General features: G+C 39.9%; 1 protein-coding gene across 2 annotated transcripts in view; it reads right to left on the reverse strand.

Moving 5' to 3' along the window:
- Positions 1 to 280: 280 nt before the first annotated feature.
- CCDC68 (coiled-coil domain containing 68) overlaps positions 281 to 24123 on the reverse strand; it is a 70486-nt gene continuing 46643 nt past the window's right edge. For both annotated transcript variants that reach the window (XM_049900237.1, XM_049900236.1), the window contains exons 9-12: positions 23939 to 24044; positions 22550 to 22633; positions 8661 to 8737; positions 281 to 2786 (exon numbers count right to left, since the gene is read on the reverse strand). In XM_049900237.1, coding sequence (XP_049756194.1) covers positions 2729 to 2786; positions 8661 to 8737; positions 22550 to 22633; positions 23939 to 24044 — 325 coding nt within the window. In that variant the 3' untranslated portion in view covers positions 281 to 2728. The remainder of the gene's footprint in view (positions 2787 to 8660; positions 8738 to 22549; positions 22634 to 23938; positions 24045 to 24123) is intronic.

Raw genomic sequence — 24123 nt, forward strand, 5'->3', positions numbered from 1 at the left:
TAATACAAGCATTTAAAGCTATAAGTTTCCCACTAAATGCTTCTTTAGCTATATGTCACAAATTTTGATATGGTGTGTTTTCATTCTCATTTAGTCCAAAATATTTTCTAATTTTCCTTGTGATTTCATTTTAGATCCAATAATTATTTAGAAATATTTGGTATATTTCTGGCAATCAAATAAAAACTACTTAACGTATTTATAAATAACGATTTTAATGTAAAAAAGAAATCAAAACAAAGTTCACACAATAAATCAATTTTCTTTATTGTAAGGCATATTACAAATATTCAAAAGATTTAGCAATTGTGTAGTCTAAGCATTTAATAATAATTTGTAACAGTATGCTTAATCAAAGTAAAACTCAGCTTCTTCTCATTTTCCGACCTTCATGCATTAACTCCAAGGCCCATCTCAGACTGCCCTATCTGATATACTGTTCAGTATAGTTTTAGGTACAATTATTTAAACTCTAACTGCACTAGTGTTTCTTTTCCTATGTTAAACCAAAAACCCAGTGCCGTTAAATGTAGAGAATTATGTTTAGACTAATAAATTTCATTACCAGTTATAATCTTGTTTTTTCATTAGAAATTTTTCTTTAGAAAAAAATCTTAAAATATAAAAGCTGAAACAATAAGAACACGGGAAATGATCCCTACACAACACACAAATTTGTAGTGGATGCTACTATATAAGATATTTTTGTATTTGAAAAGTTCACATCTTTTTAGGCTTCTGAATCTACTTACTCTTATTCCCTGGTGTTCCATAAACCATTCCATCGTGAACCCAGAGCCCTCATGAGCAGGTCCTTTCTGTACTAGACCCAACTGGACTTCCATGTTCAAAAATGAGTATAGTGAAATCAAAATCAAATCCAACAATGTTTTCCCAATTTTGACTTTCAAAACTTTTTTTTTCCTCTAATAGAAATCATCAGATTGTTAGGTCAGCTGGGTGAATTCATTCTAAAATCTCATAATTACTAAAACCTTGCATGATGATTAAGCCATAACAGGGTCCCCCCAAAAGGGGGCATTTCTATAATTCAGAAACGCTTCAGACCAAGTGAGCAGGCAGAAGAGATATCAACAGGTCAAAAGGTTCAAAGCTTGCTCCATAATTAGCAGTTAGGCAAGTTACTGGACCACTCAGGTTATTTTCCTTTTCACAATGGAGATAATAATATGACCTGCTTCTGAGCATTGTTGGAAAACTAAAGGACTTACTACAGAAAACATATTAGAATTGCTCCTGATATGGGGCAAGTATGCTCGAAATGTTATTATTAGGAATATATACCTTAAAAATCAGCAGACAATAAAAACAAAGACAACTTTGAAACATGAAACTCATAGTTATGCAAGAACTTTAAGGATTACAGTACTTGGATGAATTTATAAATACATTACTGTATCTCAATTGTACACACCTTTACATATTTTATAGATAACAACACTGATACTTCATATTCTACACTGAAAGGACTGCAGCATCTTCCTGAGGAAATGTGTAGAGTTATACATCAGAGAGCATGACCAAGGCCTCATTCATTTAATTGAAGTAAGTTCTGCTTTCCTGAGGTCAGTATGTTTGCACTTCTACAAGTTAGAGTTTGTTTTTACTCATAACAATCACAAACCCCACCTGTAATTACGGCTTGCATCAGAATTTAAGCATACTTTCACAAAAGCACTAAACACGTAAATTCAGATTCTTCCTGGCTTGAACCCAGGATATATACGTTTTTGTGGAGGCATGGGCTAACACCACTGTGTGCCATTCTTCCCTTCAAACATTTTATTTAGTTAATTAATGAACATTAAGCAGAAAATCTGTCACTAAGGCAGAGTACACTGGGTGCATCCTTGCGAGCTTATGTCTGTGGGTAGCCTAGAGCTATCATTCTGAACTAATTCTTAATTTCAGCACAATTAAGATCAGCCATGCTTGGTAAAGTAGGAGGTCAGCAAAAAAGAGGAAGACCCTCAGCCAGATGGATTTGACATAGTGGCTGTAACAATGGGCTCAAACATAGCAATGATTGAAAGGATGGTGCTGGACTGGGCAGTGTTTTGTTCTGTTGTACTATGAGATGGAACTGATGGCACCCAGCAACAACAAAGAAGAGTCACTTCCCTGATGTGTGGTGAGCTAGCCATGATTCTCAGCTTTGGAGTGTGGTGTGTGGTGGGGAATGTGCTATAAAGAATCTTTTCCCTCTCCTGCCCATAACTTAGTAGAGAATAACTCACTACAAATGGGCCAAGAAATGATCTTATGTCATAGTAAGATATTTATTATCCAAAGGTCAGCTTTAACATAACACTGTTTATTCATACATATATACACTCTTCTTTATAGTTAGACTCATAAACCACTATCGAAAGGTCAACACTGACAACCTTAAACCAGTCCCTTCAGCAAATATTTGAAAACAAGATTCAGGTTATAAAAAAAAAAAAGTTTTAAAGCAGAATCCATCTTCCATCATGGGAAAGCTCCTGGTTTCTTCACCCATTTAGTAAGTTCTGAAGAAAGAGTTCCTTCCGTCAAACACATTTGTTGGATTTTCTGGAATGTTGTGTTCCTGAAAAGCTCATTATAGGAAGTCTCATTTAAATACTGGCACTATGCCATTTTACCACACAAGTTTGGACTGTATTTCAAGAAATAAATAAGAACTACATAATGATCTTCTTCAATGAGATCTTTTCTAGCAGGTTCATTTCCGTAGTCTGATCAACATTAAATATGGGGAGGTGACTTCAGTCATCAATTCACTGCAGAAAAGACCACACAATGATCAAAACTGAGCAACAGCACATTAAACTTTAGCGATATAATTGCTGTTCTACCATTTCCACAACCACCATCCTACCAAGTTGCAACTAATTGGTTTGGTCTAAGTGATTACGATTAATTGACTGATTCTGACCAATTCCCCATGAGGTACAGTAGCACCACATCCCTGTAGTTGTAGTTGTTGTTGTGTGCTGTCAAATCAATTCCAACATATCACACCCCTGTAAGACAGAGAAGAACTGCCCTATATGGTTTCCTAGGCTGCAATCTTTACAAGAGCAGATTGCCAGGTCTTTCTCCTGAAGAGCCACTGGGTAGGTTTGAACTGGCAATTTTTCAGGTAGTACCTCAGTGCTTAACTGTTGCACAACCAGGACTCCTTCCCTCACATCACAGAGGCATTTAACTTGCTCATATTCAACTAGTTGTAATAGGTCAAGAGTGAAGAACAGAGACAAGAAAGAATGAGAGCATGGGGCTCATTCCACTCTGTGAAGGCAGCACCAGAGTGAGCTGGAGATGGAAAACACAAATCCGCTGTCTGTTCCTCAGGATGCTTCAGTTCTGTGGGTTTCTCAGATCCTGAGCTGCTCTCCTCGCTGAGTGTGACTCTACTATTTAAAACTACATATGTGTATTGAATATGCCATGAACTGCCAGAAGAACAAACAAATCTGTCTTGGAAGAAGTACAGCCAGAATATTCCTTAGAAGCCAGGATGGTGAGACGTCATCTCACGCACTTTGGACATGTTATCAGGAGGGACCAGTCCCTGGAAAAGGACATCATGCTTGGTAGAGGGTCAGCGAAAAAGAGGAAGATCCTCAATGAGATGGAATGACACAGTAGCTGCAACAATGGGCTCAAGAATAATTGTGAGAATGGCGCAGGACCAGACAGTGTTTCATTCTGTTGTACGTAGGGTTGCTATGAGTTGGAACTGATTTGATGGCACCTAACAACAACAACGTGTGTGCGTGTTTTACCAACGTGCCTCTATCTCAGGCAAACCACTTGTTCTGGTGTTGAAGAAACACCTGTGTTCCAATGCACAGAAAAAAAAAAAATCTAGCTGTTTATACTTACTCAGGGAAAACTATATTTTGAGTGACTGAAGAAAGATTTCAAGTTTAATTTTTAAGGGTATGGAATTTGTTTTTGCCTTAGCAGCTATTCTAACCCTTCACTAGTATTATAATTCCATTGTGCATTGCTGAATCCAGAGTCACCAAACCATACTACCACTTACATTCTCAAAGCAGCCAGTTGGCCATATTTCATATTAGAGTGTGAGAACTGCCTTGATATCATTAACACTAGAGTTTCTACTAAAAAATAATAAAAAGGGGGATATTTATTCCCTCCAGTTTCCAAATTTCAATTAGGAAATTTCTCCCTTGACCTTTCTCAAGTCATAGGGTGAAGAAAAGTCTCTAGACTCAGTAGACGTTTAACTATTAATTAGTTGCAGCTGAAGAATCATCCACAGACGTCATTCTCTCCAACACATCCTCTGAACCAACCAGAGTCTCAGGGTTCAATACTAGAGTAGTTAGAATGTAGAGAAAATCAGAAGTCCCCTTGACTACCTTACTGTGGCCCCATCCCCTCCAGGGTCAAAGCAGCTGAGGCCGGCCATGATGTCTCATCATACCAGAAGAGGACCGTGTTTGGATGGACCCAACCCACTGCTGTTGAGTCTATTCCAACTGACAGTGACCCTATAGGACAGAGCAGAACAGCCCCATAGAGTTTCCAAGGCTATAATCTTTAAGGAAGCAGACTGCCCCATCCTTTTCCCACGGAGCCGCTGGTAGGTTCAAACCACTGACCTCTCAGTTAGCAGCTGAGTGCTTTAACCACTGCGCCACCAGGGCTCCTTCTCTGGATGGAAGGGAGCAAAAATACTTAGCATCCCACTTTCCCTTGGGAAGTCACTCTTGTTCTCTATTTCAAACCCTTCACTTCTTCCCCCACTGAAGTGACTACTTCTCTCCTTGCTTCTGTAATGTAGGCATTTTACCTCCTAATAAGATATCTCTGCAGCTTCATTTCTTTTCTTTTGTAGAAGTTGCCAGGCTAGTGACCAAAATGATGATAACTTAGCTTCTGGGGGCCCAGAGATTTTAGAGGACTTGATTCTTAATGGCTTCTTCCCTAGTTTCTAATTACCTATATCATTAGCAAAGTCAGGCGCTGTGGCAGGAAGTCCTAAGGAGGGAGATGAATTGGTCTGTATTCCTAGACAGATGCTAATCATAGTGGGACTGGGCTTCCACTGCAGGCACTATGCCAGAGAGATTGAGAAAATGGGATTCTTCCCTAGAGGGACCAGACTGGGAACTCAAAAGCTGTGAGAACTGGGAAGTTTTTAATCATTTTAAAAAATGATACATGTAATTACAACTGTTTTATTTTAAGTAACAATTTCACAGGGTATTATGGAAATGAGATTTGAGCCCAGAAGTCTTTTTTATATTTTGCCACTTCAGATTCTGTCCAAATTTTTAAAGGACTTAGATTGTTTCAACCATTGTTTCGACTGCTTTGATAGGTCACTGCCATTACTTGAATTCATTCCTTTTTAGGTAATTTTTAAAGACACTTAGCAATGCAGAAAATAAAGAGAAAAATCCAAGGTACTATTCCTGCCCTCACGGTATTTATAATCTATTTTATTTGAGAGATGTTGGGTTGTTATCAGGTGCCGTTGAGTCAATTGAGTCCTAGTGACTGCATGCGACAGAGGAGAAATGCCCCAAAGGGTTTTCTAGGCTGTATCTTTATGGAAGCAGATCTCCACGTCTTTCTCCCACAGAGCCACTGGTGGGTTCAAACAGCCAACCTTCCGGTTCGCAGCCTTGTGCATAACTGTTGTGCCACCAGGGCTCCTTGATTTGAGAGATAGAGACATGGAAATTTAGGTAATTATAAACAATTCGTGATTAAAATGCCCATCAATGGAAACGAAAACATGAGCAACTGAAGCATAAGGACAATAGATAAGATGATCTGCCAGGTTTACAGAAAGTGTGAAAGTTGAGATTCGACCTGTATTAGGGCAAAGAAGAGGGAAAAAAAGATATCTAAACGTATTCACTCATTTAATTAGTAAATATTTATAGGCCAGACTTTGAAGATTCCGTGGTGAACATGACTAAAGCATTTCCTATCCTCAAAGAGTTTCTTCCCTTTTGCAGGAGACAGGCAGTAAACAAATAGCTATATGAGTAATTATTTAATTACAATTATGGTAAGTGTTACAAAGAAGATTAGAGACTTTAAGAGTGATTAAGTGAGGACAGAGAAGCACACCCAGGGGCAGGGAAGGCTCCTCTGAGGACAAGAAACTTAAGAGCCAGGCTGGGGTAGGTAGGGATAAGGAAAAGTACAGGCATGCATTCCCGGGAAGCCTGGTGCAATCAAGCAACAGAAAAAGGAGGTCTCAGAAGGAAACAGAGGGAACATTCCAATTAGGACGGTTCTAAGAGGGTTTGTCAAAGGGGTGATTTACAAAGATGTGGACACAGAGTAGAAAAACCACAGGAACAGCGCAGCATCCCCAGGCTTAAAGATGTGTGGAGAGGGGAGGGAGCTGTTTCTAGAACCCCAAAGAGAGTCCTGTAGAGAAAATGTGCTTGAAAGGAGCTATGACAACTATTAAGGGATGCAGACAGCCAATGATGACCCCACAAAGAGGGGACCAGGGGAAGAATGTCCCGATCCCACTCTCTCCCTTTTCTAAAATCTCCTGCCTGGACTTCCCGGTGGCCAAACCCACTGAAAGCCGAAAAGTACAAGAACCTGTATGTAGATGGGGCAGATAGCAGGAAGAACAGCACAGTAGATGCGAGAGGACAAAGAGAACATTCCCAGCACAAAAAGCAAGCATAGATAACCAAACCCAAACCCACTGCCGTCGAGTAGATTCCGACTCATAGCGACGCTATAGGACAGAGTAGAACTGCCCCATAGAGTTTCCAAGGAGTGCAGGGTGGATTCCGACTGCCGACGTCTTGGGGACCTCTTGGTTAGCAGTTGTAGCACTTAACCACTATGCCACTAGGGTAGAGGGAGGTAAACAAAAGGAAAATGGTCAAGAGATGATACTAGAGAGGTGGGGAGGGGCTAGATCTTCCAGGGTTTTGTACCTGGGAAACCATTTGAAGAATCTCAAACAATGACACGATTAGATTTTCTTCTCAGATTTGTAGGCTTCGCAGAGCTCAAATCTCACCTCCTTGTTGTTTGCTCAAGGTATTTTGCACTGTGCTTGCCACCCTTTATCATTTAGTACATGGTGATGCACCTCAGTCCTCCTTCGACTCGAAGCCAGGGGCTTTCAAAGAGCAACCAGACACCACCTAGGAATCACTTAGGGCAGTTGTTAAAATGCAGATTCTTGCACCCTGCCATGGCCCTACTGAATAAGAATCTCTAGGTGCAGGGGGGCTAGGAATCTTCACTTTTTAACAAACACACCCCAAGATTCTCATGCTCACTGAGGTCTGAGAATCCCAAAGAGCTCGGCTGCTAACCAAAACGTCAGCACTTTGAATCCATTAACCACTCCTTGGAAGTCCTCTGGGGCAGTTCTACTCTGTCTTATAGGGTTGCTATGAGTTGGAATCGGCTGAACAGCAACAGTTTTGTTTGTTTGATTGTTTTTGGCCCTATGCATTCAAGGATGTTACTATTACATCCACAGCAACGACTACGGCACAAGCCTATAGGGGGCACTCACTGAATAAAGAAAGAAAAAAAAATTATTTTTTTTCTTTCTTTATAGCTACTGAATAAATGACTGTTGTGAGCCCCGGTGACACAGTGGTTAAAGTGCCCAGCTGTTAACCGAAAGGCCGGTGATTCCAACCCACCACCAACTGCTCTGCTGGAGAAAGATGTGGCAGTCTGCTTCTGTAAAGATTATAGCCTTGGAAACCCTATGAGGCAGCTCTACTCTGTTCTGTAGGGTCACTATGGGTCGGAATTGACTTGACGACAGTGAAGAGTTTGTACTTTTTGGTTTGTGAGCCGATGGTGGCACAGTGGTTAATGTGCTCAGCTGCTAACCAAAAGGTTGGCAGTTTGAACCCACCAGCCTCTCCACAGAAGATGTGGCTGTTTGCTTCTGTAAAGATTTACAGCCTTGGAAATCCTATAGGGCAGTTTTCTTCTGTCCTGTAGGGTCGCTATGAGTCACAATTGATTCGACAGCAGTGGGTTTGGTTTTGGGTTTTTGGTGAGCTGATGATACCCGGAACAAAAATGAAAAGTCAGTTCTGAGGGGAAGAAGCTATGCCTCCCATAAAACTTTATTTTAAAACTTTGAAATGGGAAGTATTAATTGGTGTTCAGGCATGAGATATCAGTTAAATCATTTGTTTGTACCCAAGTACATAAATTTAGCTTGAGACTGGCTAAAAACAGACAATGAAAAATCCCTCTCTGTCAAAGTGAAGAACAATGTGAACGCTACCGATCACTGGTAAAGGTCCATTTCATTAACACCATGTGTGTGAGGTTAGCCACAGAATATAGAATATGAGAATAGGGACAAATCTGTAGTCCAACTCATTTATTTTCCAGGCGAGGGGACAAAATGAACATTTTCAGCTAAACCCATCATTGTCACATACTTGCCACCCATTGCCCACAGAAAATGGAACTCTTCCAATAAAATGAAAACAGAATTAAGTTCAAGCCTCTTACAAGTAAATTAGGGCTAGTCACTATACTTGTATGATACGAATATTAACAGACTGGACTCTTTCTCACATGGAATGAGCGTCCAACATAAACAACAGAGGTGGTGAAGGCAGATGGGGCTGGGGGAGGCAGAAAGGCCTTACCTTGTAGAGACTGCCTTAGACACCTTTGTCCTAGGAGTTTCAGACCAGAGTGCCACCTTGGTTTTTAGTTCTTTATTCTAAAAATTTAAAAAAAAAAAAAAAATTTTTTTTTTTTGTTAGAGATTAGATAGTGCGTCTATTTAGCCATAAGCTCGATTGTTCTATGCAACCTATCACCTGCATCACTCCCTGGTGATTAAGTCTGTGGTTGCAGATCCTCTATCGGAACACAGAAAATAGCCTGTTGACAGTCACTAAATATTATCTGTGAAGACAATTTTTCAGATATTCTGAAAAATGCATAACTGTCAGGGATCGTATTTAAGGGATTAAAGTTCAGCATTCTGATTTAGCCTCTGAAATTCAACAGCTAAACTGTGTTTGGTTTTACAGTTTCTTTTATATTGACGGAGCCCTGGTGGCCTAGTGGTTAAGATCTCAGCTGCTAACCAAAATGTTGGCAGTTCAAACCTACCAGACACTCCTTGAAAATCCTACGGGGCAGTTCTACTCTGTCCTGAAGGGTCACTTATGAGTCTGGATCAACTCGACAGCAATGGGTTTGGTTTTTGGTTTCATATTGACAGATGCAAAGCACTTTATTAACAACAGCCACGGTATGGATTACACATTTGTCTTTCTTGCTCAGTCTCATGGTTATAAGCCCTATCAGTATAGGCACCACCTCTTCTTTACTACACAGTTCACCTTTAGCCTGAACTTTCCCATCAAAGCCTTAGGTTCTTCAGCCCTGTGTTGTTGCTGTTGCGGCTGGGTACCACAGAGTCAATTCCAGTTCATAACAACCCCATGCGACAGAGTAAAACTGCTCTATAGGGTTTCCTAATCTGTAATCTCTACAGAAGCAGTTCTTTCTCCACAAAGCTACTGGGTGGGTTTGAACCTCTAACCTTTCAGTTAGCAGCTGAGTACTTAACCGCTTGTACCACCAGGGCTCCTTATTTTCATCCCTATGTTTGGTATAAATAATCTACCCTGCCAATCTTACGTACGTTGTTGGAAGGAACAAATAAAATCATAATACCATAGATCTGGAAGCAATCTTAAAATTCTGGAACATAATGTAATGGCTAATAACATGAAACATTAGAGTATGAGTTATTAGGTATAAATCCTGACATAACCACTTACTAGCTGTGTGACCTCGTTTAGGTTACTTAACCTTTCTGTGCCTAAATTTTCTCATCTGTATAATAGATGCAATTACAGTGCCTACTTCACAGGTTCTGAAATGACATACAAATACATAAAGCACCCAGCTTAGTGCTGGGCACAGGTTTTAAGACTTAAAGGCAGTTGGTTATGATTTTCTAGTGTAAATACCATTTTATACCCAAAATGGTATAAAGGTCCAAAGAAGTTAAATGTTCAATATCTTGTTCATAGCAGCGATAAGAGTATTACAGTCAGGTCTTCTGAGTCCAGAGTGAATATAACACACCCAATCCAAGCGATTTCATTTTCCATACCTGGAAAGTGAGGCTAAAACAGTGAAGGATCAAGCCCGAGGTTGAGTTGGCAGTTGGCTGCTCAGCTGCAACCCAGGCCAGAGATCTTTAAATGATACGCCTGTGCAGAAGGAGGGGACTGAGAGGTAGGAGGAGGGAGGACGACAGGTGAGGCTCTGGCTCTAGAAGAGCAGCAATGCACTAGCTCTGTTTTCTTTTCGGAAAATAAGGACTTAGGGAATCACGTAATTAAAGTTTAAAGGTATTTTCTAAGACTCTGCCTGATGGTTTGGAATAAGTGAACACCAAAACTGGATGGATTTTGGAAACAGGCATTGGAATTTTGACAGAACACGAGGGAGTTAATATTTTGGAGTGCCAGGTGCTTTACGTACATTCTCTCCTCTGATAGGAGGTCAGCAATTGCGTTAAGTTCTATTACTATGCACACGAAAGAAAAAGGGCAGGCAAAACTCTAAGTGACTAGGTAACCAGCCTCTGATAATCCTAAGGTAGTATAAGCAGCATGCAGGCTTTATGGGGGCCTTTCTGGCTCCCAAATCCACCTTCTTTTCTCTGCAAGATGTCCCTTTTCTACATGACGAGAGAAATTAGTCCAGCCTCCTCATGTTACAAGAAGCCTTGGTGGTGCAATCGTTAAGTGATTGGCTGCTAACTGAAAGGCTGGCAGCTTGAACCCACCCAGTGGCTTCTTGGGGAAAGACATGGAGACCTGCTCCTGTAAAGAGTACAGTATTAAAAAACCCTATAAGCAGTTCTACTCTGTGACACGAAGTCACTATGAGTTAAAATCAGCTTCACAGCACCTAACAACAACATAAGAAAATAGTGAATACCACCAATGACTGCCCTGACAGGGAACATGAGAGTCCCTGATGGAGCAAGAGAAGAGTGAGGTGCAGAACTCAAATTCTAGTAAAAAGACCAGGCTTAATGATCTGAGACTGGAGGAACCCCAGAAGACATGGCCCCCAGACTCTCTGCTAACCCAGAACTAAAGCCATTCCTGAAGCCAACTCTTCAGACAAAGATTAGACTGGACTGTAAGACCTAAGCGATACTCAGGAGGACTGTGCGTCTTAGCTCAAGTTGACACATGAGACTCAATGTGCAGTTACAGTCTGGAGGTGAGATAAGAAGGCACAAAGGGACAGGAGCTGGCTGAATGGACACAAGAAATCCGGGATGGAAAGGAGGAGTGTGCTGTCACATTACAGAGAGAGCAGTTAGGGTCACATAACAATGTTTGTATAAATTTTTATACGAGAAACTAACTTGAACTGTAAACTTTCACTTAAAGCACAAGGAAAGAAAATGGTGAACCCCTAGGAGATACAGAGACTCAGTGACTTCTGAAGGTATCCCAAGTATGATAGACAGGAAACAGAAGAAAGGCAACTGTCAGGAACCTAATCACCAATCTACCTAACCATCTATTCCCACACAGATGCGTCCAATTGTTGAACTCACAGAGCTGGGGCAGAGGGAATGTGAAGATGGACAAGAAAGCTTGGTATCTTCCCTTTCAGAATACAGGATGCACAACATGGTAAAGATAATAAAACAAACATGCAAACATTACAAATAAAATATAAGCAATTCAAGAGATGCCTAAGGCAGTGGGTAATCCATCACTACATAAATGGTATAAACAGAAATCTGTGTATAGGACCTTTTCATAGAGAAGCACATTTAAGCTGGACCTTGAAGATTTGGGGCTTGAAGATAAAGCAAAATGGGCTAGGTGGAAAATAAGGAAAACAAAGGCCTAGGCAATGGTTAAAACGTGATTCCAGGACCAGCGCATCAGCACCACCTGGGGCTTGTTCGAAATGCAAATCCTCAGTCCCAAACCCAGACCTACCGAGTCAGAAACCCAGAGAGGCCCTGCGCACTGTTTATTTATTTTTAGTGTATTTTAGATGAAGGTTTACAGAACAAATTAGTTTCCCATTAAATAATTAGTACACATATTGTTTTATGACATTGGTTAACAAACCCACAACATGTCAACACTCTCCCTTTTAGACCTTGGGTTCCTTACTACCAGCTTTCCTGTCCCCTCCTGCCTTCTAGTCCCCACTCCTGGGCTGTTGTGCCCCTTCAGTCTTGTTTTGCTTTCTGGGCTTGTCTAATCTTTGGCTGAAGGGTGAACCTCGGGAATGACCTCATTACTGAGCTAAAAGGGTGTTACGGGCCATGCTCTTGGGGTTTCTCTAGTCTCTATCAGGCCATTAAGTCTGGTCCTTTTTTGGTAGTCAGAATTTTGTTCTACATTTCTCTCCAGCTCTGTTCAGGACCCTCTACTGTGATCGCTGTCTGAACAGTCAGTGGTAGCAGCTGGGTGCCATCTAGTTGTACTGGACTCAGTCTGGTGGAGGCCGTGGTAGGTGTGGTCCATTAGTCCTTTGGACTAATCTTGCCCTTGTATGTTTAGTTTTCTTCACTCTTCCTTGCTCTCGAAGGGGTGAGACAGTAGAGTATCTTAGTCGGCCGCTCACAGGCTTTTAAGACCCCAAATGCTACTCACCAAAGTAGAAAGTAGAACATTTTCTTTATAAACTATGTTACGCCAATTGAGCTTGATGGCCCCCGAAACCATGGTCCCCCCAGCCCTCAGTCCAGCAGTTCGGTCCCTCAGGGAGTCTGGATATGTCTTTGGAGCTTCCAGGACCTTGCCCTGTACAAGTTGCGCTGGCTTCTTCAGTATTCACCAAAGTTACCACTTAACAAGTGCCTATTCAGTGTTTTTCCATCCCCACTCCTCCCCTCCTGCGTAACCACCAAAGATTGTTTCTTTTTGTGTGTAAACCGAGTTTTCACAGTAGTGGTCTCATACAATATTTGTCCCTTTGTGACTGACTTATTTCACTCAGCATAATGCCCTCCAGATTCATCCATGTTATCAGATGCTTTGCAGATTCATCATTGTTCTTTATTGTTGTGTAATACTTCATTGTGTGTATGTACCATAATTTGCTTCTCCATTCATCTGTTGATGGGCATCTAGGTTATTTCCACCTTTTTGCTATTGTGAACAATGCTGCAATGAACATAGGTGTGCATATGTCTATTCATGTGACAGCACTTATTTCTCTAGGATATATTGCTAGGAGTGAGAATGCTGGACCATATGGTATTTCTACTTCTAGCTTTTAAGGAAGCACCATATCGTTTTCCAAAATGGTTGTACCACTTTGCATTCCCACCAGAACTACATAAGAGTTCTGACCTTCCAGAAGCCTCTCCAACGTTTGTTATTTACTGTTTGTTTTATTATTATTATTCTTGCCAGTAATGCCAGGGCAAATGGTATCTCACTGTGGTTTTGATTTGCATTTCTCCAATGGCTAGTGAGCCCAAGCATTTCCCCATGTGTCTGCTGGCTGCTTGAATGTCATCTTTGGCAAGTGTCTCTTCATTTCCTTTGACCATTTTTTAATTGTTTGCCTTTTTGTTGTAGAGGTTTTGGATTTTCCTGTAGATTTTAGAGATTAGACCTTTGTCTGATTCGTAATAGCCAAAATTTTTTCCCAGTCTGTAGGTTCTCTTTTTACTCTTTTGGTGGAATCTCTTGATGAGCAGAAGTGTTTAATTTTTAGGAGATCCATTTATCTAGCTTATCTTCTGGAGTTTGTATGTGGTCAGTTATGGTTTGTATCCCGTTAAGGCCTCTAGTGTTGACCCTATTTTTTCTTCTAAGAACTTTACAGTTTTTGGCTTTATATTTAGGTCCCTGAACCATTTTCATTTAGTTTGTGCATACAGTGTGAGGTATGGGTCCTGTTTCATTTTTTTGCAGAGGGACACCCAGTTTTGCCAGTATCACTTGTAAAAAAGTCTTTTCCCCATTTGATGGACACTGGGCCCTTGTCAAAGATCAGGTGACCATAGGTGGATGGATTTACATCTGGGTTCTCAATTCCGTTCCATTGGTCAATGTATCTATCATTGTACCAGTACCGGGCTGTTTTGACTACCGTAGCTGTATAGTAGGTTCTGAGGTCAGGTAGTATGAGTCCTCCTCCTTTCTTCTTCTTCTTCAATAATGCTTTACTTGTCCGGGGCTTCTTCTCTTTCCATGTAAGTTAATGATTAGTTTTTCCATCTCTTTAAAGAATGTTGTTGGTATCTGGATCGGGACTGCACTGCATTTGTAAACTGCTTTAGGTAGAACTGTCATTTTCACAATGTTGAGTCTACCTATCCAGGAGCATAGTGTGTTTTTCCATTTATGTAGGTTTCTTTTGGTTTCTTGCAGTATTGTTTTCAAGTTTTCTTTGTATAGGTCTTTGACATTTATTCCTAAGTGTTTTATCTTTTTAGGGGTTATTATAAATGGTATTGTTTTCTTGATTTCCTTTTCATCGTTCTCTTTATTAGTGTATAGGAATCCAACTGATTTTTGCACGTTTATCTTGTATCCTGCTACTCTGCTGAATCTATTAGTTCCAGTAGTTTTCTCATGGAATCTTTTGGGTTTCCTATGTATAGTATCATATCACCCACAAATAGGGACAGTTTAACTTCTTCATAACCAATTTGGATGCCATTTATTTCTTTTTCTTGCCTTACTGCTCTAGCTAGTACTTCCAGCACTACATTAAATACCAAAAACCCATTGCCGTCAAGTCGATTCCGACTCATAGTGACATTAAATAGGAGTGGTGATAAAAGGCATCCTTGCCTTGTTCCTGTCCTCAAGGGGAATGTTTTCAGACTCTCTACATTAAGAATGATATTGGCTGTTGGTTTTGTATAGATGCCCTTTATTATGTTCAGAAATTTTCCTTCTATACCTATTTTATTGGGAGTTTTTAAATCAGGAATGGGTGTTGGACTTTGTCGAATGCCTTTTCTGCATTGATTGAGATCATCATGTGATTCTTCCATTTATGTGGTGGATTATGTTGATTGATTTTCTAGTGTTGAACCATCCTTGCACACCTGGTATGATTCCTACTTGGTCATGGTGTATTATTTTTATGATATGATGCTGAATTCTACTGGCTAGAATTTTGTTGAGAATTTTTGCATCTATATTCATGAGAGATATTGGTCTGTAATTTTCTTTTTTTGTGGTGTCTTTGCCTGGTTTTAGTATCAGAGTTATGCTGGCTTCACAGAAGGAATTTGGAAGTATCACTTCCTTTTCTATGTTCTGAAATAGTTTGAGTAGTATTGGTGTAAGTTTTTCTCTGAATGTTTGGTAGAATTCTCTAGTGAAGCCATCTGGGCCAGGGCTTTTTTGTTGTTGTTGGGAGTTTTGTTTTGTTTTTAATTACCTTTTCAATCTCTTCTATTCTTATGGGTCTGTGCAGATTTTCAACATCATTCTGTCTTAGTTTGGGTAGGCAGTGTGTTCCTAGAAATTTGTCCATTTCCTTTAGGTTTTCAAATTTGTTGGAGTATAATCTTTCATAATACTCCGTTATGATCCCTTTTATTTCAGTTGGGTCTGTTGTAATGTCCCCCATTTCATTTCTTATTTGGGTTATTTGTGTCCTCTCCTGTTTTTCTGTCAATTTGTCCAGTGGTTTGTTGATTTTGTTGATCCTTTCAAAGAAACAACTTTTGGTTTTGTTGATTCTTTCTATTGTTGTTCTGTTCTCTATTTCATTTATTTCTACTCTGATCTTTATTATTGCCTATCTTCTGGTGGCTGTGGGCTTTTTTTGCTGTTCTCTTTCTATTTGTTTGAGTTGTGTAGCTAGTGCTTTGAATTTATCCCTTTCTTCTTTTTTTAATGTGTGCATCTATTGCTATAAATTGACTGAGGACTGCCTTTGCTGTGTCCCAAAGTTTTTAGTAAGACGTGTTTTCATTCTCATTTGATTTGAGGAATTTTTTTATTCCATCTCTGGTTTCTTCTATTACCCAGTGGTTCTTAAGCAGGGTGTGATTCAGTTTCCATGTAGTTGATTTTTTTTTTTTCCTTACTCTTCCTGTTGTTAAATTCTACTGTGACAGTATTGTGGTCAGAGAAGATACTTTGTATTATCTCAATGTTTTGGATTTTGTTGAAGGTTGCTCTGTGGCCTAAGATGTGGTCTATTCTGGAGAACATTCCACGTGTGTTGGAAAAGAATGTGTACTTTACAGCTGTTGGGTATGAAGTCAAGTTGGCTGATTGTGCTCTTTAGCTCTTCTGTATCTTTGTTGAGTTTCTTCCTTGATGCTTGGTCCTTTACAGAGAGTCAATTGTGTGTTGAAGTCTCCTACTGTTGTTGTGGAACTGTCAATTTCTGTTTTCAGTGCTATTAGAGTTTGTTTTATGTATTTTCGAGCCCTGTCATTGGGTGCTTAGATTTTTACTATAGTTATGTCTTCGTGAAGGATCGTTAATCATAACATAGTGCCCTTCTTTGTCTTTTGTGGTGGATTTTGTTTTAAAGTCTATTATATCTGAGATTAGTATTGCCACTCCTGCTCTTTTTTGGTAGCTATTTGCTTTTGTTGATATATTTTTTCTATCCTTTGATTTTTAATAAATTTACATCTTTGTTTCTAAGGTATGTCTCTTGCAGGCAACATATTGATGGATCCGGTTTTTCTTATCCATTCTGTCACTCTGTCTCTTTACGCATGCATTTAGGCCATTTACAATCAGTGTAATTATTGATAGATGTGAGTTTATTGCTGTCATTTTGTAGTGCTTTTATTTTTTGTGGTGCTGACTTTTTCTTTGTTCCTCTTACTCTCCTGTGATCAATTTCTTTTGTTCATGGAGTTTTTTTTTTAATTTCTTTGCTTTCTATACATTTTGTTTTTACAGAGATTTTGTTTTTCTTCTGTATTTTTTGATGGGTAGATTTGTTAACTTTGTGGTTACCTCAATATTTACCCTTATCTTTCTAGGTTTGAACCAGTCCATTATTACTTAGTGTTACCTTGCCTTCCTCTCCATTAGAAAGTTCTGTACCTATACCATTTATTCCCTCTTCTACTGTTCTGATGTTGTTGTCGTCATTTACAGATTAATCTCTCTGTTTCCATGTTGTAATTCTTTTGGTTTTGGATAGTCCTTGAGAATTCATTTCCTAGTTTGATATCTGGCTGGTATGGTCTTGTGTCCTAGATTCAGGCTATCGTCTAATGTTGTTTGTTCTGAAACTGTAGGACTCCCTTTCATAATTCCTGTAAGTTTGGGTTGGTTTTTACATATTCCCTTAATTTCCATTTATCTGGAAATGTCCTATTTTCACCATCATATTTGAATGAAAGTTTTGCATAATATATTATTTTTGGCTGGCAATTTTTTTTTCTTTCAAAGTTTTATATATGTCATTCCATTGCCTTCTCACCTGCGCAGTTTTTGCTGAATACTCAGAGCTTACTCTTATTGTTTCCCCTCTGTGTGTGATTTTTCCCGAGCTGCTCTCAGGGTTCTTTGTCTTTGGTTTTAGCAAGAGTGATTATGAGATGCCTTGGTGATTTTCTTTTGGGGTCTATCCTGTATGGGGTTTGTTGAGCTTCCTGAATCATCAGCTTTTCATCTTTCATGATATTAGGGAAGTTTTCTGTCAGCAATTCTTCAATGATCCTCTCTGTGTTTTGTTTTCTCCCTGTTCTGGAACTCTGATCACTTGCAAATTTTTGTTTTTGATTGTATCCAAAAAAATTCTCAGGGTTTCTTCATTTTTCTTTGTTCGTTTTTCTGATTTTTCCTCAAAGTTGTATACAAGTGTTTGTTTTCAGTTTCACTGATCCTGTCTTCCATTGTTTCAAGCCTGCTCTTCAGCCCTTCTATGACACTGTCCATTCCTGAAATTGTTGTTTTTGTATGATTTATAGTTGTGAATTTATTTTGGCATTTCGTTCCTGTATTATTTTCCTGAATTCTTCCATTTTTTTGTCTGTATTTTCCATGAATTTGTCTGCCTTTTCCACGAATTTGCCTATTTTTCCTCATTTTTGCCTGCTTTTTGCTTCAATTCTTGGATAGCTCTGACTATTAGAGATTTGAATCCCTATCAGGTAGTTCTAGTGCCTTTTCTCCTACTGGAAAGTCATCTGTTGTTTTATTTTGGATGCCTACTGGAACCATCCTGTCCTGTTTGTTTTACGTGTTTTGATATTGTCTGTTGTCTTTGGGACATTCAGTAGTTATTTTCTTCGTTTATTGACTGTAGATTTGTTTGTTTCGTCCTGGTTTTCTGTTTTATTTGGTTATGTCTAAGCAGGCAGGCTGTGCGCTCTTTGTTGTCTGCTTGTCTGTGGGCACAATACTTCTCATCTCCTTGTCTAATGTGAAGCTATGGTACAGCAGGGCAGGTCCAGCTGAAGGGGAGGAGCTGGGATGGGTTGTTTGTGGCATGTATTAGGGCCAACAGGGCAGCCTGGAATCAGGGGAGGGCAGGTTCCGGCAGGCTGTTTCTGTGCTGCTCAGGGGTGTGATGTTCAGTGCACAGTGCAGGTAGGCAGGAAGGAGGGGGCAGGTTGTGATGTGTGGAACTAATACGGGTATGTGAAAGAAAAGACAGAGGAGAGAAAAACAGGAGCCAAAAACAATCAAAAAAAAAAAAAGTGCTAAGGGAGCTTGCTGTTGGAGTGGAGAGATAAGAAACTGAGAAATGGAGAAAAAAAAGGAAAAAAAGAAAAAATAATAAAATAAATAAAAAATTAGGAAAAAAGAAAAAAACAAATCCCTAGGGATCCCATCTGTGTGGCTGCGAAGACCGGGGAAGTGGCTTCCCAAGCCTCGCGGTACAGCCTGGCTAGAAGGGGCTCCCAAGCCATGAAAAGGAAAAGAAAACAAACAAACAAAAGAAAACAAAAAAACTAAATGCCCCCAGGGATCCCACCTGCATGGTGATGCAGTCTGGGGAATAAATTTCCCAGCTGAGCAGTGCTTCATAGCCTTTCAGAAGAAGCAAAGCTGGCACATGGAGCCAGGTGTTCGAGAGAAAGGAGGGTATGGGTGGTGAGAAGCAGGGCGGAAATCAAAAGAAGCCGAAAAAAGCAACACCAGTAACAAACAAACAGCACTGATGGAGCTGGCCAGTGTGAATCCAAGTGACACGGACCCTGCTCTTCCCAAGCAGCAGAGTGACCGCAGCCAGCTAGGAAGCAACAGAGGCCAAGCAGCAAGGGAATGAAGGATGTGGGGTGGGAAAGCGTATATTGCCAGTTACTGGGTGCTCTGTCTCTGCTGCTTTCCCGTACTCCCTGTTTGCTGATCTCCAACAGAAGTCCAAGATGGAGAATCCATGCTGTGTTAGCATCTCTCTGTTCTCTGTCAGTTTCTTATTCCATTCAGTGCTTGGCTGAGTTCTTTATCTTTTCATTTGATGCTTACGGTTGCAGGATTGATGTTTTTACATGTTCTACTTAGTTTTTCAGGTATTTGCTGTGGAGGGATGGCGTGGTGCTTCTGTCTATAGTGCCATGTTCTGCACTGTATCTTAACAAGCTCACCAGGTCATTCTGATGCCTGCTCAGGTCTGAGAACCACTGGACTAAGGTATAGTGGTTTTCAGTCTTGGCTGTACACTGCTATTACCTGGGAGCTTTAAAATTTCCTGATCCTGAGTCTTTCCCCAGAGATTGTTTCAGTTGGTTGTAGTCTGGGCATCATGAGCTTTCAAAACTCCACAGGTGATCCTAATGTGCTCTCAGTATGAAGAACCACTGCAGTAAGGAGAGCAGAGCCAAGAAGTGGACTGTGTTGTGTCTTAGCCCTCAGCAACTTTGAATACATTTATATTGAATAATAACTAAAAGACGGAGCCAGCATCTCCTGACACATTAATTATTTCACTGCAACATTTCCAGAGTTAATTTAAGCAGCCAAGTCTGACCAGGAAATGTCTCTCAGATTTGGTAAATTGATAATAAAGATGTCCTTTGTATATTAAAGATAATTCTAGTAAACACTCTAAACAAATTGCAGGCAACATAAAATAGGTCAAGTATGTAGCTGAGGAAAACAATCTCTACAGCATGTTACAGGTTATAAAGCAATTTGAAAGACAATGTCATAATGCCAACTAACACTAGAATGCAAATATTCTGTGACTGGACAGTTACCTAGAAGGTGTTTGGATTTTTCCCAAAATAAACCCTAGTTCCTTGAGTTATCAAATACCAAATGATACAAAAGCATACGAATTATCAGGTTAGGCTGGCTTTATTTTCATTTATTTGAACTTCATGCTAACTTTAGTCCCTTGGCCAAATTTGGGTATTTACTCTTGGTTCAAAGAGCCCTGGTGGTTCTATGGCTCAGCCCTGAGCTGCTAACCAAAAGATCGGTGGTTCAAAGCCATCAGCCACTCCAAGGAGAAAAGACCTGGTGATCTGCTCCCATGAAGATTATAGCCTAGGAAACCCTATGGATCACTTCTACCCTGTCACATGAGGTCACTATGATTTGACCGAACATAACAACAACATTCTTGGTTCGTGGGCTTTTGTAATTTTTCCTTTAACTAAAAAACCTAGTTAAAGCAAGCACAAACGCCACATTTACGTCAGGAAGGTATTAGAGTTATTGTAATAATTTAATATGCATGAGTTTTATTAGTTTACAAAATTACAAATCACTGGCCAGAATATGTTTGCCATTATGACTCCATCCAAGTGCAGTTTATTGACACAGTTAACCAAAAGAGCCTAATTTTTGCATGCTTACTCTTCTATCAACACACTTTTGGAATTAAATTAATTCTAAGGATGACAGTGATTATATAAAGTCGGATAATCTTCAAAGTTTAGAAAATGGAGTAATTTCTGAAGATGCATTTCCATACGAGCAGATCATTAATGCAGAAGATAGAAATGCATGAAATAGGAGATAAACATCAGAAGCTGTAAGTTAAGATGATGAAAGATATGAAAAAGTAGAAAGAAACATAAAACTTTTTGTAGAGTCAGGCAGAAATTTTCTGATGATATTTCAAAGATGTCTAAAAAATTTAAAGGTTAAGGAAAAAAAAAAGATGGAGTTATATGAACCAATTTTATCTCCCACATGGAGGAGGAAAAAACTCTTAGGATGGAAAGAACATCATGGAAAAATGAATATTTGTTTCCATGACTCAAAAAACTTCTAGAAACAAAATGGAAAGCCTTTAATATGGTAACTGTACAATGGCTAAAATAAATGTAAATGATCATGCAAATTTAATGCCATTAACTATTCATTTCTAAATACATATATGTACATCACAATATATATATATGTATTTCATACACACATACATACATCACCCCCAAAAATTCACAACTATATCCACTGCCACTGAGTTGATTCTGATCTATGGCAACCCCATGTGTTACAGAGTAGAACTGCTCCACTGGGTTTTCTTGGCTATAATCTTTACGGAAGCAGATTGCCAGGACTTTCTTCCACGGTGCTGCCAGGCGGATTCAAGGTTACTAGTCAAGTGCAAACTGTCTGCGCTACCTCCAGAGAAGTAGATATTGTGGGGGACAAATGTGTTGCAAAGTTAAGCTGACTCACATGCAGGTTCTGCTACCTGCTAGCTGAGTGATTTTGAACACGTTTCTTCTCTGAATCTTGGTTTTATCAATTATAAAATGGAGTAAATAATAACGTTCTCTCAGATTAGATGTGAGGATTAGGCAAAATGAAGTATGTAGCACACCTAATAAGAAAGTAATGCTTTTAGTATGGATGACAAATGTATACTGTTTGTATGGTTTAGAAAGCTGATCTATTTAAAATAGCTGTTCAAGCTATGGTGACTATTTTTATAAATGGAATCATTCTACCCCATTATTTAATGAATTCAAAAATTGGTAGTGGTCTTAAATTTGCACTGCCAGATATTACAACCCTGCAGATGTCCTCCCAGCTTAAGAACTTCATAATGAAGCATTCACTAGGAATAGACTAGAAATAGCATCACCATGGCTCAAGATCTCACTACGTTCAAGCACCTGGTCAAATATCACCTGCTCAGATATGCCCTCCCTGACTGCATGACCCTGTTAACTCCTCACACTGTTCTCTTCTTCCTCAGAGCACTTACCATTCCCTAATGAAGTTGTAGATTTGCTTGTTTACTGTCTGAATTGTCAATTAAAGTATAAGCTAGACGAGGTCAGGGACAGTCTGTTCATTAACGTATACACACATTCACACACACACTCACATATAGATACATCCACTCACACATAGACACATCCACACACTCACACACAGACATATTCACACTCACAAACACAGCCACACATTCACACACATTCATACTCGCAAAGACATATCCACACATACACACACACACAGGCGCATTAATGCATTCACAATACACAAAGACGTACACACACACAGACACATTCAACACATTCATATACACACTCGCAAACACACACACTTACCCATGCAGACACACATGCGCTCACACTGATATGCACAACAGATTCCCTCCTTACCTGGGCTTCAAGTATGTTAATTTTTTCCTTCAGATTTTCAATTCTTTTATCTTGTTCTTTTACATTATTTTTTAACCCTTCCATCTAAGAATTAGGAGACACAATTGGAAAAATCTTGTCAGACAACAGGGAATAGTTAATTTAAGTCTGAAATTGTACATGTTTCTATGATAAAATGATTTCCATAAAATAGAAAAATGAAATCCCAAAATCTTAGCGCACTCAACAGACTGCAGGAAACAGCAGGCCAAATGGGCACCTGGGAAGGGAAGCATTCCCACAGTGCTGTGATACATTTCAATCTTTGGAGAGTCTGAGAGACCAAGTTCAGGAGGCGTGCGCCCTATGGACAGTTGCACTTGTAATCCTTCTGTTTCTCAGCAATGTTAAGCTTTTCGTCCTGCAAATGCAGCTGCTGATGAATATGCTATAAAGCTACTGCCTGGCGTGGAGAGGCTTCCCGAAGCCATTGCGCCCACACGAGGCATAACAATGACAGCCTGCTTTGTCTGGAAGAAAAGCATCTGCCGAGAGGCAAGGTCGAGTTGGGAGGTGGGTCAGGATGATGAGGATCAGAGTGGGGACACATGGATTCTAAGGCCGGCTCTGCCACCAACCAACTCTGTCATTTAAACACTCTGGGCCTCTGTTCTCTGATCTGTAAAATGGGAAAGTGGGATGGCACCAAGGTCCTTTCTGTTTCGCAAATTCCATGGCTCTGTTCTTTGGCCCTTTGATGAGATCATAGCCAAGCGAGCACTGATGCTACATTTATGTCAGGAAGGTATTAGAGTCATTTTGGAGGACTCCTTTTAGAAACAAATACTAGGTAGTAAAAAATTGGAGATTTGATTTTATATCTAAAGGAGACCCCCAAAGGCAGATCAATATATATCTTGAACTAGATCTTATTAATATAGTCTACCATCCAGCTCGCTGCTACCACAATTCCCTCTTCTTTATCACCTACTAGGAGGTCTCCAGAGGATGGCTAGGCTACACCCCTTGCCTTAAACCACTTTCTAAATATACTGGTTATGAGGTTATGAAAACCATCTCTCCCTCATGAAAGAGCCGGACGCCCTGGTCTACAAGATCTGCTAAAAAACAGTGTACATTATCTGGCTCAGAACACTTAAAAAATCACCCAAACATCTAAAGAGCAGTTCAACACAATTTCCTAAACTAGCTCCATTGAGAACCTTCCAGGTGCTGGCATTTAGACAAGAGAGGGCATTGAAAACAGAGCCATGTTGCACACAAAACAAAAAGGATATGTCAGTAGGGAGGACAATCTCATTACTTCTAAAGTCCAGACAAGCCACTTGTACTTGGTCTTCATAGTGTAAACATCCCATCTATGAGAGAAATACACTTGATTATTCTGACCTCCTGGATGACACTGCGCAGGTTCTGATGTTGGGAGTGAATCACAAACTGCAGATGAGAGATCTGCTCCTGGAGAGTGGAAATCTCCATTTGAAGATCCTGGCAACTGGAAATGTGGAAGGAGAAAAAAAGATTTAATAACGAGTTATCCAGCTCCTTCTTCCTGTGTGTGCGGCCAGGCTCTC

Source organism: Elephas maximus, chromosome 11 (genome assembly GCF_024166365.1).
Source record: "Elephas maximus indicus isolate mEleMax1 chromosome 11, mEleMax1 primary haplotype, whole genome shotgun sequence".
In the NCBI taxonomy this organism is placed as follows: Eukaryota; Metazoa; Chordata; class Mammalia; order Proboscidea; family Elephantidae; genus Elephas; species Elephas maximus.